This window comes from Cuculus canorus, chromosome 9 (genome assembly GCF_017976375.1).
Source record: "Cuculus canorus isolate bCucCan1 chromosome 9, bCucCan1.pri, whole genome shotgun sequence".
NCBI lineage: Eukaryota > Metazoa > Chordata > Aves > Cuculiformes > Cuculidae > Cuculus > Cuculus canorus.
Window position 1 is genome coordinate 23,555,144 of NC_071409.1, and position 15,433 is coordinate 23,570,576.

Sequence of the window (15,433 nt, forward strand, 5' to 3'; positions counted from 1 at the left end):
CATATTCACCCCTTTCAGATGGGACTGTGTCTCCATATGTCTTTAAATTTTGCTCCATTTCCCACCGAGACAGCAGCTGCTCCCGGTTTGAAATCTGTACATTTAATCAATGTGCAATTTGTTTTCTCCACCAGGTCATTACTGAGGATACTAAACAACACTGCTCCCAGGACTGAGCTCAGAATATCCCATTTTATAAACCAGACACGGGCTAATGACCATAAAGAAATCATTATTTGTTATTATAAAATAGGGAACAGTTACTAAGAAATATAATATACCTAAGGGAACCGGACTTAGGCTTTAGATAAATTGCTCAACAGCTGCAGTATAAATCCTGAGTCAGGTATGAAAATTAGAAATAGAGAAGGAAAATAGCAAGTGGTTTTTTTCTCGATTATGAAATATAGTTCCTTGGTATATAAAAAATAATGGACCAAATACTCCAAATGAAAGGGTACTAGCAAGAAAAATATAAATCCATGTTATTGAAATGCGTTATTTTGACACTGACTCAGAAAATGTGTTTATTTCTGAAACAGGGGTCTGCTGTAGACCTGAAGCCTGGTTCAGACAATTACTTTGAACAAAAGGCTGCTTTTTATTTTTAAGGCAAAACAGTTTCGTCCGGATGTTTTCCTTCTTACCGTTGACCTCCCAATTCAGAGGGTCAGTAGCTACTTTTGTTTAAGTACACGAATGAAAACACAATGTCAGGTTATGGCCACGACTGCCTACATGTAAAACACTTGACACAACCATTCCAACAAAGGCAAATTGCCAGGAGAGGCTCAGCCTTTCCCCATCGCAGACTCAGCACGCTGTTTCCCAGCCCCATTGCCCGCTGTAATTACTGCTGTTTATAGTTCTATTGCAATCATCTCACCGGTGTTTGCAGATTATGCACAACCATTTACGCTTTTCACCACCTGCCTGTAAGACGTGGCCCAGCCCATCCCTGACACACTGCGGCACCTCGAGACCATCCCCTCCTCATTTTTGGTGGAGAGCCTGGATTTATCCGCTATAAACCTTCTTCCCATTCCTGGGGGGTCCTTGATGCTGGGGGCCATCCCAGACCAACACGATACCGCATGGAGAGTGGATGCTCACACCAGTGGGCACAAGATTTCTGCAGTCTACTAGGAAACCAAGCAAAGTCCATACCCTGTTATTTGTGTCACTTAAGAAGGAGCAGCTGGACCGCTCTTTTGGCCACGTACCACCCCGTCCTATTTAGCAAGCAGGCACTGGCAGCCTTTAGTCAATACAGACACTACCTGACACAGCACATAAAATTGCACATGGAAGATTTATTTGGCATTACGGTACAGCAGCGATTTGCCAGGCTCCTTCCTCATCACGCTCTGAGACCTGCCACCTTGGGTAGAGCATGACGAGGAGCGTGGCAAATCGCTGCTGTACCGTAATGCCAAATAAATACCAGCTCCTAATAATGTTTGGTGACTGCACTTTGGGAGTCGCACCGATTCCTACCAAACCCAGACTGAATACCAGGCATGCTCTGCTAATGTGCTGCGTGTTTGGAGTGGCAAGAATCTAATAACACAGTGAATTACAGATTAACAGGTGCCAGCAGCACTTTGGCAGGACCCTGTCTCAGTCAAGCAATGCCACTGCTATGCGATGCGAGGGGTTAAAAAACACAGTTAGGCTGGATGCTGGCTGCACCAAACAGGGTGCAGAGCCTGTGCCTCGCCCTGGCTGAGAGTGCCGGGACACGGCCAGGCCACCGAGGCTATTTTTGCCCTGGTCTGTCATTACCAGCCATGGACAATTACTATATTTAAAGTTCCAGACCCATAGGCGCACCTTATTTTATCTCTGTAAAGCACAAGGGCTATTATAGGCTTTATAAACAGAAATTGTAACTACAGAGAATTTGGTTTTATCTCTTTTTTCTTCACAGGGGATTTGCTAGTAAATGCAAAATCAAGTCAAACTCGCATACCTCAAGCCATGTGGCAAATCGCCTGAAACTCCAGGGGTCTCGAGGTATGAGAACACATTTGGAAACATCTCTTTGCATTTTCTTTATCATACAGTGATATGGAAAGGCAGAGGGAGGCAGGTTTGCAGCCCCGTACCAGCACATTAAACACTGCCGAGCACCTCCGTGCTCCAGCACCCAATGCTTAGCACCCTGGGGAGGGTGCTGGGCAGCGTTTTGACCGGTCTCCCTCCCGTCAAGAGGGCAACTGTTGCCAGACAAAGGGCTCCGTTTTGTCCCTTACCTTTTTATAACTCCCCTCCCCGTCCGGTGCGGCTGCTTTTCTGATGACGTCACCCATGCCATCACCCTCCTGACTCATCTCCTTCGCTCCTGGGTCCTCACGGGGCCATCCAAACGCTCCCGACGGGGCATCTCAGTCCTTCCTCCGTTCCTCAATCGGCACCACAGGATCAAATGCTCACTCCTAGAGCCAAGACCTGCGACAGTCCACCATCTCCCAGCTGGGATGCTTCCCCAGCCCCTCTCGCCTCCCAGCTGCTCTGGAGCACCTTGCTTTTCCCAAATAAAGTCAACGGCAGTGCTGGAGCCCTGGCCAGCTGATGAGAGGGAGGCGAGGGCTGCACGGGCCAGGGAAGCTGCGTCCTCCTCCAGCCACTGCCAGCACCGGATAAAAATAGCCCCAAGCCCTCGCTGGCTACACAAGGCCAAGAAAAAACCCGGTGTCTGATGTCAAAATCCAAGCCTGGCAGCATACTCACGGCTATAGAGGCAGGAAGAAGGGGTTTTCTCCTGGGGTTTTCATGGTGGGAGTTATCCTAATGAAATCCGAGCAGTTGGAGGAGGTGCCTACAAGTCAGGGCAATGTTGGAGTGGTCCTCAGTCCTCGCACAGCTGCTCAAGGATGGGCAGTCACGGCAATGTCAACCATAAGACGACATTTGATGGGCAGTCACAGCAATGTCAACCATAAGACGACTTTTTTTCCCCCTACTCTTTACATAAAAAAAATGCCAGAAAGGACCCTAGGGAGCTATTTCTTTGCTAAACCAGCTTTTTAAGGTGCAAAAGAAGTTTTCTAGGAATCAACCAAGAGGTCAAAAAGGTGTCCCCAAGAGGTCAAAAAGGTGTCCGGTCTTAACCCGCCACCTGTTTCGTGGGCTTCTAGAGTCTAGGAACGCCTGCACTGCCTGGTCCCTGCTCTGGGGTGGCCCAGTACCCCAGCCCTGGCCCCTAGGGGGTTCTGCAGCCCCCAAACCTGCACCACTCGCAGCTCCAGCTCATGCCTCCAGCAGTCCTGCCTGGAAATCCAGGCTTCCCAGACACAGCCACTGCTCCCCAAACCTGCTCAGACCTTGTTGAGGTCTCATCTGTGTTGCACCCAACCCAGTGTGCAATGTTTGCTCTGGACCAGCTGCAGGTGGGCAGTGAGAGGCAGAGATCACGTGCAAGGAATCCTTAGTAAGATGGAATTTACACCACAATTTCTCAGTGATTTTCAACACATGGCACATCAGCAACAAAAGTGCTGATTTCTGGCATGTCACAACTATGCTGCATGCTAGATGAGTAATTTTAATAGCACTACAAAGTTTACATGTTTAAATTATATATCCAAGTAATAATGACATCATTTAACCTAAAATGTATTTTCTAGTTAGAGGATTGGCCCTAGCGACATACAAATTATGCATTATAGCATTACTCCGAAGTTTCAGGAACAAACAGTAATAAACGCGATTGTTTATTCTTGTCCCCGGATGCTGCTTTGTAACTGTAATTCCCAAATGACACGAAGTCGTTCTCTGGATATCTCATTATTTTTAGTTCCCCTCCACCGCTGACTCATTGTGTCCTTTCCTGCTGTTGCTAAATTAACTTCCTCTCCCAGCCGTGGGGATGGATCCTGACACAATAAATCTGAGAAAAAAATAATTATCCCATAGCCCGAGAGGAAGGATGTGGTAGCCAGCAAGTAGGGGGCTGAGCCTGCAACTTGCCACACGCTTCCCCTCCAATTTGGGACAAGTCACTGCATCACCCTGCCCTTGTCCATCGGAGAGGGATGTCCCCACACCCCCTCCCCGGCCGGCTGAGATGGGGTGCCCTAGCCGGGTCCCGCTGTGCCTGTGGTACCCAATGTGCAGAGCGGAGATGCTGTGCAATCGCATACTACATGCAAGCCGTTCCTCTGCAAACCGCCATCAAAATCACCCCAATGGGTAGGAAGCGACATAGTTTACTGAAAATTTATTTAGCAGTTTTCACTTACGTCTTTTTAAGATATTTTACCCTCTATTCCAGTTTTCAGGCCAGCTCACCTCCGCCCTGCCCTCTGAGCTGCGATGCTCTAGGATCAGCCTCCCAGGGGGCATCCCCTGAGCGGATTTCACAGAGCCGGTTTCAGCCTCCCAGTGGAAACCCCACTTCCAGCAGCTGCCTCATTATAAGCAACAGAGGAAAACCAAACGTGGTCAAGAAGCACAGCTAGGAGCCCCTGCACCCCTGTAACATCACTGGAGGGCATATCTAGGTGTCTTCTTGGTGGCCAGGAGCAGAACCGACCCTGCACTCCTGGGAAGGGCATCTCCTCATGAGCAGAGAAAAGACCAATTTGAACTCTAGGTATCAAAAACACAAGACAAATGAATTTTGTGGTTGTCTCAGCAGAGGGACAAACCCCTCTGGTGTTCAGCCCCTTCCCCACATGATGCAAAAGGCCATGGCAGGCAGACAGGCAGCACTGCCGCCTGCCCGACAAACGCCAGCAACTGTCCCCCTGGCAACCAGGCTCCAAACACACACATCAACTATTGTATGTAGAGGGTTTAAACAAACAAAAAAAGCAATGATGGGGGCTATGCTGCCAGGTACGCTCATGCTGGCAGGACTGGGCAGGACTCTTGGTACATCTGATCGCATCAGAAGGAAAGCGGCCTCCATGGCCACAGCTCCTACAGCAGCAAATGGCAGCGCTGGCACAGGGAGAGGCAGCCACAGCCACCTCGGCCCAGTTTGCTTTTTTATGGCATGAATGGAAAGCTCAGGACAGGTGTATGTGGAGCAGGTTAGCTGAGGTGTCCCTACAGCAGGAGCACACAGCCTTGGACCCGGCGCCACGCGGAACGCACGGGCCAGGGACTGCAATCCTCGGTGCTCAAGTCATCCTTAAGCAAGGCAAGGAATTAGGACACATCAAGTTTTATGTGCTTTAAACACACACTGATTGCTTATGGACAAGCAAGCAGCTAAATTTAACTCTCCTGTGCATACACGACGCCTGCTTGAGTCAATGAAACGCTGCTGGGGCGGCTCCGCCGGGGGAGGAAACCACCCCCCATTTGTGTTGGGGATCGGCTCCCACACACCGCTGGTTACCAAGTTAATAGCTAAAACTCCTAAATTCCCAGCAAAATTCAATAAAAGCACTCCCTGCCAAACTGATATTGACAGGCACAGGGCACTCGGGTCTGGGTATCGAGGTGATGTCTGGGTTTGCCGAAATCTCAAGTTGCCAGAACTATTTCACAAAACAGATATATTATTGTAAGGGTTGGGATAAATCTTTTCTGAAGGGTCCCTTCACAGCACAGCACCTTTCCAGCACACAGCAGCCAGTACAAGGTGCTTACAAGTCCTCGCAAATTTAGGGATAAGAAGGACCATGCCTTCCCTCTGACGATGCTTCCCTCTGATGATGCTTCCCTGAGCTTTAGCACGTCAAGAGCTTTCCACCTAACTCTGCAAAGCTTTTTTTTTTGATCTCCGTTTAAACAAAAAGGCCTTCAACCTCAGCTCTCTATAACGCAGGATCTATTTTATTCTAAGTGGTTTGGGATGCAGGGGCAGCGTGCTTGGCCACATGAACTGAGGTTCCCCTGTACCACGCTGCAGCATCCCTCCAGCGCGGCATCCCCACGCCAGCAGCTCTCCAACTCCGCCAGCGCTCTGTGGTGGGTTTCGTGGCATTTGAGGTTTTCCCTAAGGCCGGTCTCTTGGGGTTCTATTCTGCCAGAAGAATTTGTATTCACTTTAATGAAAAAGATGACGACAGTCTGGTATTTCTACACGCCACAAAAGCCTACAAACTCACTCCTAAGATATCAAACAAAAGAAACCTCATGAAATATTTCAATTTTTTTGTTGTTAATGAGTACTTCATACCTTAAGCTTGGGACTTATATGGACTGTTTCTAAGGTTCAGTGTGGCGGGTACCGGCCAGCCTTGCCTGTCCATCCCCTGGGCAGCCCGTCTGACCCACAGCAAGACCAGTGCCTCCCTGCTACAGGAACCTTCTAACAAACCTCTCAAGAAACGCTCACAAACCTCGCATCGCCAGAGCAGTAGAGCCAAGCCTCCCAAGCAAACGCATGGGGCCGAGCAGGATGTGCCTCATGACCCATCCTACCTAAGAAATTATTTCTAAGCAAATAAAATCTCATTTTTCCAATCAGATATTTTTCTTAATTTTCTTTACACATGTAAAGCCCAGTAACATCTCCAGAGCGACCCACCCGCCAGCAGATAGCTCAGACCGTGACTGACGCCAGTGCACGGAGCCAAAACCGGTTCCCATGGGCAACTGCCTGTTTGAAGACTCCTGCCTTAGGCAGGGGCACCGGGTGCCAGGGGATTTCTCCGCTTTTAAAGATGCATTACAAATCAACCCAAGGAGACAAAGCAAATCTAGACATATTACCCACTCGTATGGCACTGGCAAAGAACACAGACAAAGCCGACAACAGCCTAAAGAGTCCCGTTTTGCCCCATGCAAAGGCGGACCTATAGGGTAATGGTGAAAATATGCATTTATAAAGTAAACAAGCACCGGCTGAGGTTGCAGGCCAATAAAGCACTGCTAACACACACGTTAGAATCAAAGCTTTATTTCTGTAATAAAGCCTGGATTTGCACGCTGGCTTTCTATTCTGTGCAAGCTCAGGACCTCCCAAAACGTTACTTACTGTGTGAGAGCCAAAGTTTCTCTTATCAAACTGCAGGAGCAATATGGAGATATGAACAAAATGTTTGGTACGGGAAAATAAATCGATATAAATAAGAAAACAGAAATAACTAACAGAAAAATACAGGGCACTGAGGGTGGGAGCAGCCTGCAGGATTCCAGGATGCAGCCACAGGAAAGATGTGAGATGCTGGGACCTCCAGACCATGGAGGACCTGGCCTGAATTCAAAGTGATGAACTTGTCTTAGCCACGTCTAAAACCCTAGGAGGACCTACAGCCACTTGAATTTCAGCGAGCACCAGTGATAGCTCATTTATGGTGTGAAACAAGACTTTTGAAGCAAGGCATAGCACATGACAGAAATCCCCTCCTCTTCCTTGGTATCCACCTGTGTTGCGCCCCATCCCCAGCACCGCCCCTGCCGCGAAGCTTATGTCCCAGCCGTGATGTGGTCACAACAGCTTTTCTGCTAAATTTCCCTGAAACAAACATGTTTTCCAGTTTTACCCATGCGCGGGCTTGTTCCTCTATTTGGTTTATGTTTAGTGTATTCAGCAGCTTTAAAAAAGGGGTATGAGCAGGATGGAGAGCAGAGTTACACGCTACCATGCTGCTCCTCCCTGGGCACTCTTGGCAGCCACCAAAATCCTATCATTGCTGGCTTCCAGTCTGATCCGAAACCCGGGAATGCTGGCCACAAAAGGATTAAAACTTGGCCTTTAGGTTAATGGCTTTGGGAGGGGGTTGGGGTTACTCCTAATCTTTGCAGCATTGTAGGAAGGTTTTGAAATAGATTTGATTTTAAAGATCATTTTTCCGGACCTTTTTTCCCCTCTGATTTGCATGCTTTCTGGCTGTTTTCGCTCCAATTTATTGTTTTGGAGAAGGAGAACCAGTTCATAAACAAGCAAGTAGATTAAAGCAGATAAAAGGCAGCAGCGCTGCCATCGCAGCGAGCCCAGCGCATTAACATGCAGGGATGCTGGCCAGGCCTGCGTCGCAGCGCTCGGCATCAGCAGCGCTCGGCATTGCTCGCCCACCACCACCGCAGGACCCGCTTCCACCCGGGAAACAATGCGCAACCTTTAACCCCTGCGTTCCTATGAGTACGCTGGGAAAACATCCACCGCGTGGAAACAATGGCACCATTTATTACAGCACGAGAGAGCAACAGGCAGAAAAATCAGATATTCTGAAATAGAGGCTGAAAAACAAAACAGGATTTTTTTTTTTCGAAGCGCATAAAAATTGGAATTCATTTCCAGAAGCATTTGCTAGAGTGAAAAATCTTTCCAACTCTTCTCTCTCTCTCTGTACATACGCGTGCTTTGGTATCTTTCACGATAGATTCTGCAGTATGAGATAATTTTGTCTCAAAACACAGATTGAAGTTTGAATTAAACCGATGGAAAACTAAGGATGAGTGGCTGTCCTGCGCAAAGCCCATCGCTGCAGGGTCCACCTCCGCTGCTGGGAGTGCCTGTTGGGTATTTTGCAAAACACACTCCGCCGTATATACACAAACGCATTTCTCAGCATCACTGTTGCAGACAGACAGGTGTTTGTGCATTTAATAACCTGCCTGGACCACGGAGCCCTAAACATGCCATTTCCTCTGCAGATGCACCCAACAGCATCCACCCTTTCTTTGGAGGGAAATGAAGCCACAGTAACAGCTCTCACTCTCCACACTGAAATAATCCTGACGTCGCTCAGCAAACATGGTTGTCAGCGCTGCCATTCCTCCCAGCGCCGCTGCCAGGGCCCAGCTCCCCCCCAGCGATGCTCAGAGAGGAAATGCTCACCCCAAACCCCATCACCAGTTCTTGCACGGATTATTTAGCAGAACAGCACGAACCACGATGGGACTGCGCCCAAAAATAGTTATCTTGTGGGTCAGCTCTCACACTTAAATATAGACAGCAAAGCATTCTATTCATTCTAAAATCTACATTGCTTTCCTACGGCAGCTCCAGAAGTGCAAAACCACAGCTCGCTTACTTACAAGGAGCAATTTAATCCGGGCAGGCAGCGAGCAGGTGGCTCTGGCAGCAAGTGGGGTGTGGGCAGCGGGGTTCGGGCAGCAAGTGGGGTACAGGCAGCAATCAAGGCACAAGCAACAAGCAGGGTGTGGGCAGCGCACAGCAAGCGGGGTGCAGGCTGCGAGCTGGGTGCAGGTAGTGCACAGCAATCGGGGTGCAGGCAGCAGGGTGCGGACAGCCAGTGGGGTGTGGGCAGCGATCAAGGCGCAGGCAGCAAGCGGGGTGCAGGCTGCGAGCAGGGTGCAGGTAGCAGGCAGCAAGTGGGGTGTTAGGAGCGGGCAGCAAGTGGGATGCAGGCAGTGGGGTGCAGGCAGCGATCAAGGTGCAGGCATCGAGCAGGGTGTGGGCAGCGAGCAGGGTGTGGGGAGTGGGCTGCAAGGGAGGCACAGGCAGTGGGGTGCGGGCAATGGGGAGCAAGTGGGGTGTGGGTTGTGGGCAGAAAGCAGGATGCAGGCAGTGGGGTGCGGGCAGCGCTCAGGGTGCAGGCACTAAGCGGGGTGCGGGCAGCTAGCAGGTGAAGGGCACAGGCAGGGGTGCGGGCAGAGGGGTGCGGGGTGCGGGCAGCCTCCTCCCCTCCCTCCGCCGCTCCTCCGGGCGAGCTCACCCCCGCAGCCCGCTGCGAGCATCACATGGCGAGCACAAAAGCCCCGCAGGCAGACGGCTTTTCTCTCCTCCAGGCTGCTTGGAACCGGCTGCCGTGCGAGCCCCGGGATGCCTCGGGGGCAGCAGCCCAGGGTTTACACCACAGCCGTTGGATCCGGGCTCCCCGCAGCCTCGAACCCTCGGGGTCGGCTGGGGAGCAGCTCAGGGCGGGGAGCAGCCGAGATGAGAGGGTCGGCTGAGCTCGGGGGGGGCAGGCCAGGCTCGCCCCTTACCTGGTAGGAGCAGTTTTCCTGGTGGACCATCTCCGTGCATCATCCGCCGCTGCAGCCGGCAGCGCTCGCAGCCGCCGCGGGTCCCCGGCGGGGGAGGAGGAGGAGGATGGTGAAAAAGGAGGAGGAGGATGGGAAGGAGGAGGATGGGAGCCCGGGCCAGCCGCCCGCCGGTAAGATGGATGCTGCTGCGCTGCTCCGCCTGCGCAGCGAGGTGGGGGGACGGTCCCGCCCCCGCCGCCGGCTGCACAAAGAGCGGGGGGCACCGAAACCCCTCCTCGCTCGCTGTTCTCCCCTCCAGGCACTGCATTAGGGCTCGGAAGGTCCCCCCCTCCCGGCCCCGGGGCGATGCTGCGGCAGCCGCAGTTCCGCCCCATTGGGACGGAGCTGGGGGACACCGAGCCGTTAAATAAGAGCCGAGAGATACCTTGCTTTTTACCCTCTGCCGCAGAAATAGAGCGCAATCTGTTCTGGAAAAGGCTCTGCCCTACATTCCCGGCTAATTATACCTCCATCCTGCAGAGAGGATGAACGCGGAGCCCTGTGCCACAGCACCTGCTTGGGCTGGGCAATACGACCTGGTTTTTGGCACAGGGGATGGATGGAGTCAGTGCATTGCCACAACACCCTTCTCCAACTTCTCCCTCCAAAGAAAAGGTCTGTGGAGATGAAGTTAAAAATACCCAGCGCTGCCCCTGCAGATGCTTTCTGCGGGATGATGCCTGGGTGCGCTGGCAGTCGAGGGACAGGGAAGCCCCTCTGCCCCCCCCAGGTCATTATATACCCACCGGGAATTCTGCCATTTGCAGAATACTCCACTGCAACCCCAAAATAGCTGATTATCAAACTTTCTTCTCTATTTGCAAGCTCAGGCTGGAGGCCTGACACGTGGAGGGACCTAAATCCCGATTTTCCTATTTTAAAATTCCTTAATCAATAGGAGGCACTTGAAAGAATGGCAGGACAAGGGGATTGTTTACAATTCTCTGCATTTGCACTGGATTCTCAGCTCTAGTTAGTTCAGTTCAACTTCACCACTCATTTTCCAGGGCATAACAAGTACCCCAACGGCCTCATTTGCAAGAGTTTGGGGCTAGGCTGGCCCTGGCCACAGCCCAGCCAAGGAGCACCAAAGAACCCGAACAGTGATGGCAGTGCCATGGGCTGAGCTCACACCATGCGCTGAGCACTCTTACCCAGGCAGACAGTAGCGCTTTGGCTTGCAATTAAAAGAAACTCCATGCCCCACCTTCCTTCGTTAGGTAAATAGGGCTTTATTCTGCTCCCAGTCACAGCCAGAGATGCGCATGACTCTGAAACCCAGAAACACTTGCTCAGATTTAGTGTCTGAGATTTGATTCCCTGCACCAGATGTGCCTCTAGAAAAAAAAGGCTTTTGTAGGATCATCACCCTGCCCCAGCTTTCCCAGCTTCTCACCCACACAAACAGGCCGGAACAGCTGTGGGTGGATGGAGAGTCCCTTGAGTCCCTGTACAGCTGGGCAACACGGATGGAGAGAAACCCAGAGACACTCTTCCCTGATGCCCTCTCCCCTACTGGAGGAGCTTGAAAAAAAAATTCGGCATAAGTGTTCGTTTTTTTTTTTAAGAGAGGATGAAGTCATTCCTGTTTTTTACTGGATCTGCAAAGAATCCCATTCAACCGTCTTTTCAAACATCAAAATCAAAAATCCCTACTTTTCAATATAGTGCATACCTCTTGCGTTGGAGAAGTATCTGTGGCAAGTTAAAAGCAGCTCTGCATATTGCGTCATTTCTAATGACATTTATTATATGCATCACAAGGAAAACTCCTGAAATTACCCCCCACTTCCCACGTGTGGGTCTATCTATAACAGCACTGACTCAGAGCTGCTCTGTGTGCAGCAGATCCTCCATGGGGACTGCACCAACCTCCCTGCACGCAGGTCTGGTGCAGCACAGGGTGAACCCCCCTCTACCACAAACTATTTAACAGCTTATTCCTTTTGCAAAATGACCCAGGAGTTAGCTTTGTTCAGCTTAGCACGTCACCTGCTGCAGAAAAGCCACCCGTTTGCAGCAAGGTTCTTCCCTCCGGGGCACGGAGCCCTGCAGGAGCCTGCGATGCAGCTGGAAAGGGCCAGGCATAATCCTCAACCTCTGGATTTGCTCCTCGGTTCTATATCCGTTTGCGATTACCCATTCAGAAAGGAGGCAGGCAGGCAGGTAATTAAAGCAATGAGTGATTAAATTGAGTGAAAGCCTTCTGGCAGTCCTCCAGGTGGGTCAATGGGAAATGATGCTCCTGGATGAAGGCAGTGAGCACGTGTTGCTGCTCTCCACAGTGGCACAAGGCAGCAGGAAGCCCCAGGAAAACCCCAGGGACCTGCAGCAGCCCCTCTCAGCTGGGAATAGAAACCCATGGGGGTACCCGCACCACCCACTTTTGCCTTTTTTATTGAGGCATCTCTAACTTAGAGCATCTTAAACCACTTACTAGATAATCTGGACAAGTTTTCCTGAAGCCTTCCCCAAAACCACCTCTGAACTAGAAACACGTGCCCTGCAGAGGAAGAAGATGTAGCTTTACCAAACACTCGAAATCTTGCAGTGAAACAACAGGCTTTCATTAATTATCTCTCTACAGAAGGAGAAAACATCTAGTACCCCCAATCCTGAGGGTAAATATATAATTTCTGATTCTGCGCATATCTTTTAGTTGCCTTTTTGTTGGTTGGTTGAGGTTTTTTTTCCTCCTTTCTAACCCTACAGAAAGCCCCCTAGCTGCGTGCCACACCATGTCCCAAACCCATGTCCTTTCCTTGGTCCTCGTCCTTGGCCCCATCTGCCCCATCGCAGCCCTTCGTGCTTTCCCTGCCTCCTGCACCTCTGCCCCAGGCCCAAGGAAATCATTAACAGGGGAGAGGAGGTAATACTCAGAGTTTATCAACTCTTCCATCATCACTCCTTTTTGGGGAAAACACTCCTTAAAAAAATAGCACTGTGCAGTAAAGCTAAACCTTCCCTCAGGGCAGCTGAGCCAGGGCACCGTGGGAGGGAATGGAAGCAGCCCAGACGTATTACTCACATGAAAGCCACATACAGCCCCTTTCCTTATGTGTTTGCCATTTCTCATTGTCCCATACATTTATTTTTACATGCACGTGTTCCGTGCTGTGTGCCTGAACTCCAGCAGCTACAAGGACTTACGCAGCCCTTTAGCCCAAACGCTAGGTAAGAGAAAAGCAAAGGGTAGGAACAATGTTCGTTCCTTCGGCAAGGCAGACTACCATGGGGTTTCCTTATCTCCGATGAAAACACTAGAAAATTTGTCCTGCCCACAGTCATTCCCTCGGGGGCTTTATCAGGTCGAGCGCTCGGAATGTTTATTTTTCAGGTTGGTATTGGCCAACTCATTTAGTTGATACAAAAAGCTAGTCTAAATTAACATGCTGCTTCTTCAAATCTCAAAATAAATGTATAGCTGGATCATGTAAGAGGTGAAAATGAGGTAGGATTTGAGCAGTGCATCACTTGGGTACAGTGGAGGGAGAAGCAGGGAGCCCATGCCAAGTAAGCCTCATCGGTCTGTCCGGGATGCTCCTGCTGCCCCCCAAGCCTATGGGCTTGTCTAAGCACAGAAGGCTTGCAGGGAACCAGGAATTATATATGGTATCATGGGATTTCAGCTTTATTTGCTGATGATTTACTGGGAGCGATGGATTTAGCTCCTCTTTAAGCCAAGCTAAAGCTTTTCCAGGGTTTAAATCTAGCAAGAAAATAAAGAAAAAGATTATTTTTTTAATCAGTTAATACTAGACATCTGCTTGGAAAAGGGAGTATTTGTTTGGATTACATTCATGTTTAATGCTTTAGCCTACTATTTTTTTTTTATTTAAGGAGGATGATGCTGAGGTGTTTTCATTCATTTTGGCTGTGTACCTCCTTTCTACGAGGGGATAAACCTCCAATGGCTTAAGAATCCAAACAGCGCCCTTCCCTCTTCCTTGCCCCTTTTACTTCCACAGAGGTTTCTGGAGTCCTTTACAAGCAGCAGCTTTACAAACCACTCCTGAAGCACAGGGGTACCAATTGAGCAATTTTTAGGATAAAAGCTTGTGTGCTGAAATGTTAGAATAAAACTCGTCTCATTCCTCTGAGGACCAAATACAACATTATCAGGGAAACGCAGGGGAAAGGCCCCACTCTATAGTGAGTTACTATTAGTTTGGAACTCGTGTGTGACCAGGGAATTAAGAAGCAGCAGGAGGAGTACCCGTTGCATTTTTATTTTGACGCAGAAGTGCACATCTAGCACTTTTCGCAGCCTCATGCTCCATTTTTAGTGGTAAGAGATTAATCAAAAAACGTCAATTTTCTCCACATCCCGCAGACAGCATCCTTGGCATTACATAATGAAACCATGACTGTCTCTTCCCTCAAAACATGAAACAGAAGGTAACAGTAATTTCACATTCTGGTACCTCCAATAGATAGGATGTCAAACGCTTCACAGGGAATTGGAGTGAATAATCTAAGTCACCCAGGTATTTATAACTTTCTGGCGACATAAAAGTGACAAAACATATGGTAAACAACCAGACTTTTCCATGAATCCCACCTAGAAAGGCTTATCAATACAGCTGCACAGGCTCAATTTTCAGTTGTACAATTTACAAGCTGGATCACATGTGCTTAATAGAGAATTTACAAGCGGTCTGATGATGAGAAGGTGTGATAGCCTACCAAGTATTTACGGCTCATGAATGGAGAACCATTCAATCCACCAGCTCCTGAGCAGCGTGCGGAGCAACAGAAAAGCTACAGCTGCCTCCTTGCGATTTTGTTTACGTTCTTAAGACTAAACAGGTCTTTTGGGAAAGCAATATTCATGGTATGCAAAATACTATGGAGAACACGAGCTTTTCAGCAGAACAAGGCAAATCTTTAAGTTTTTCTATTAGCATCAATAAAGTGTTACAATACACCTTGCTCTGCAGCATTATTTCTGTCCCATTTGAGAGAGGATTTGTAACAAATTCCATCAGCTACAAACAACTTCCAGCATTTTTGATCTGTACAGGAGACCATACAAGGGACTCGATGTTCGGTGAAAGCAAAAGGGTTGGGTTAGCTGGCATAAACCATGAGTCACTCAGTCACAGCCTATTATTTTTACATTATCTCAACTAAACTAAAGTCAGACCTCGCCCACCAGCTCTCCCTGATGCACAAACCAGCTCCAGGGACAGCTGACCCCTAGCAGCATCACCAGCCGGCCGCTGGACCTAGACGTACCCCCCCAGCGCTGCCCGCACCAGCTGCGCCCGACCTCATCCTCATGCCTTCGCCAGGAGCAGCCCGGCACCGGCAGCCAGAGCATCCGCACCCGGCACAGCCACGCTGCCAGCTAAAATAGAGGGGGAACCCAACAACTTTGGCTCAAAAGCCCATTTTCTGCTCCAAGCCGTGCCTTGGTAAGGGGATGCTGGCACCAGCGGGAGGCATCCAGCAGCTCCCAAAACCATTTGAGATCTTACATAAAAGATTCCCAAATCTGCAGCCATTTACATATTGCTAGAGGATAACTCAAAATCTG

At 49.7% G+C, this 15,433-nt stretch overlaps 1 protein-coding gene across 9 annotated transcripts in view; it reads right to left on the minus strand.

Annotated features, from left to right (window-relative positions):
- SCHIP1 (schwannomin interacting protein 1) overlaps positions 1-15,433 on the minus strand; it is a 177,400-nt gene that overhangs the window by 11,419 nt on the left and 150,548 nt on the right. The window contains exon 1 of one of the 9 annotated variants that reach the window (XR_008451231.1): positions 2,256-2,618. The exons of 6 other annotated variants lie outside the window; for them this stretch is intronic. Coding sequence is in view for 1 of the 3 variants with exons in the window: in XM_009564912.2 (XP_009563207.1) it covers positions 2,256-2,333 (78 nt within the window). In the remaining 2 variants the exon portion in view is untranslated. Of the gene's footprint in view, positions 1-2,255; positions 2,619-9,855; positions 10,153-15,433 lie in introns of those variants that run through there. 2 more of the 9 variants (XR_008451232.1, XM_009564912.2) reach the window with 2 other exon arrangements.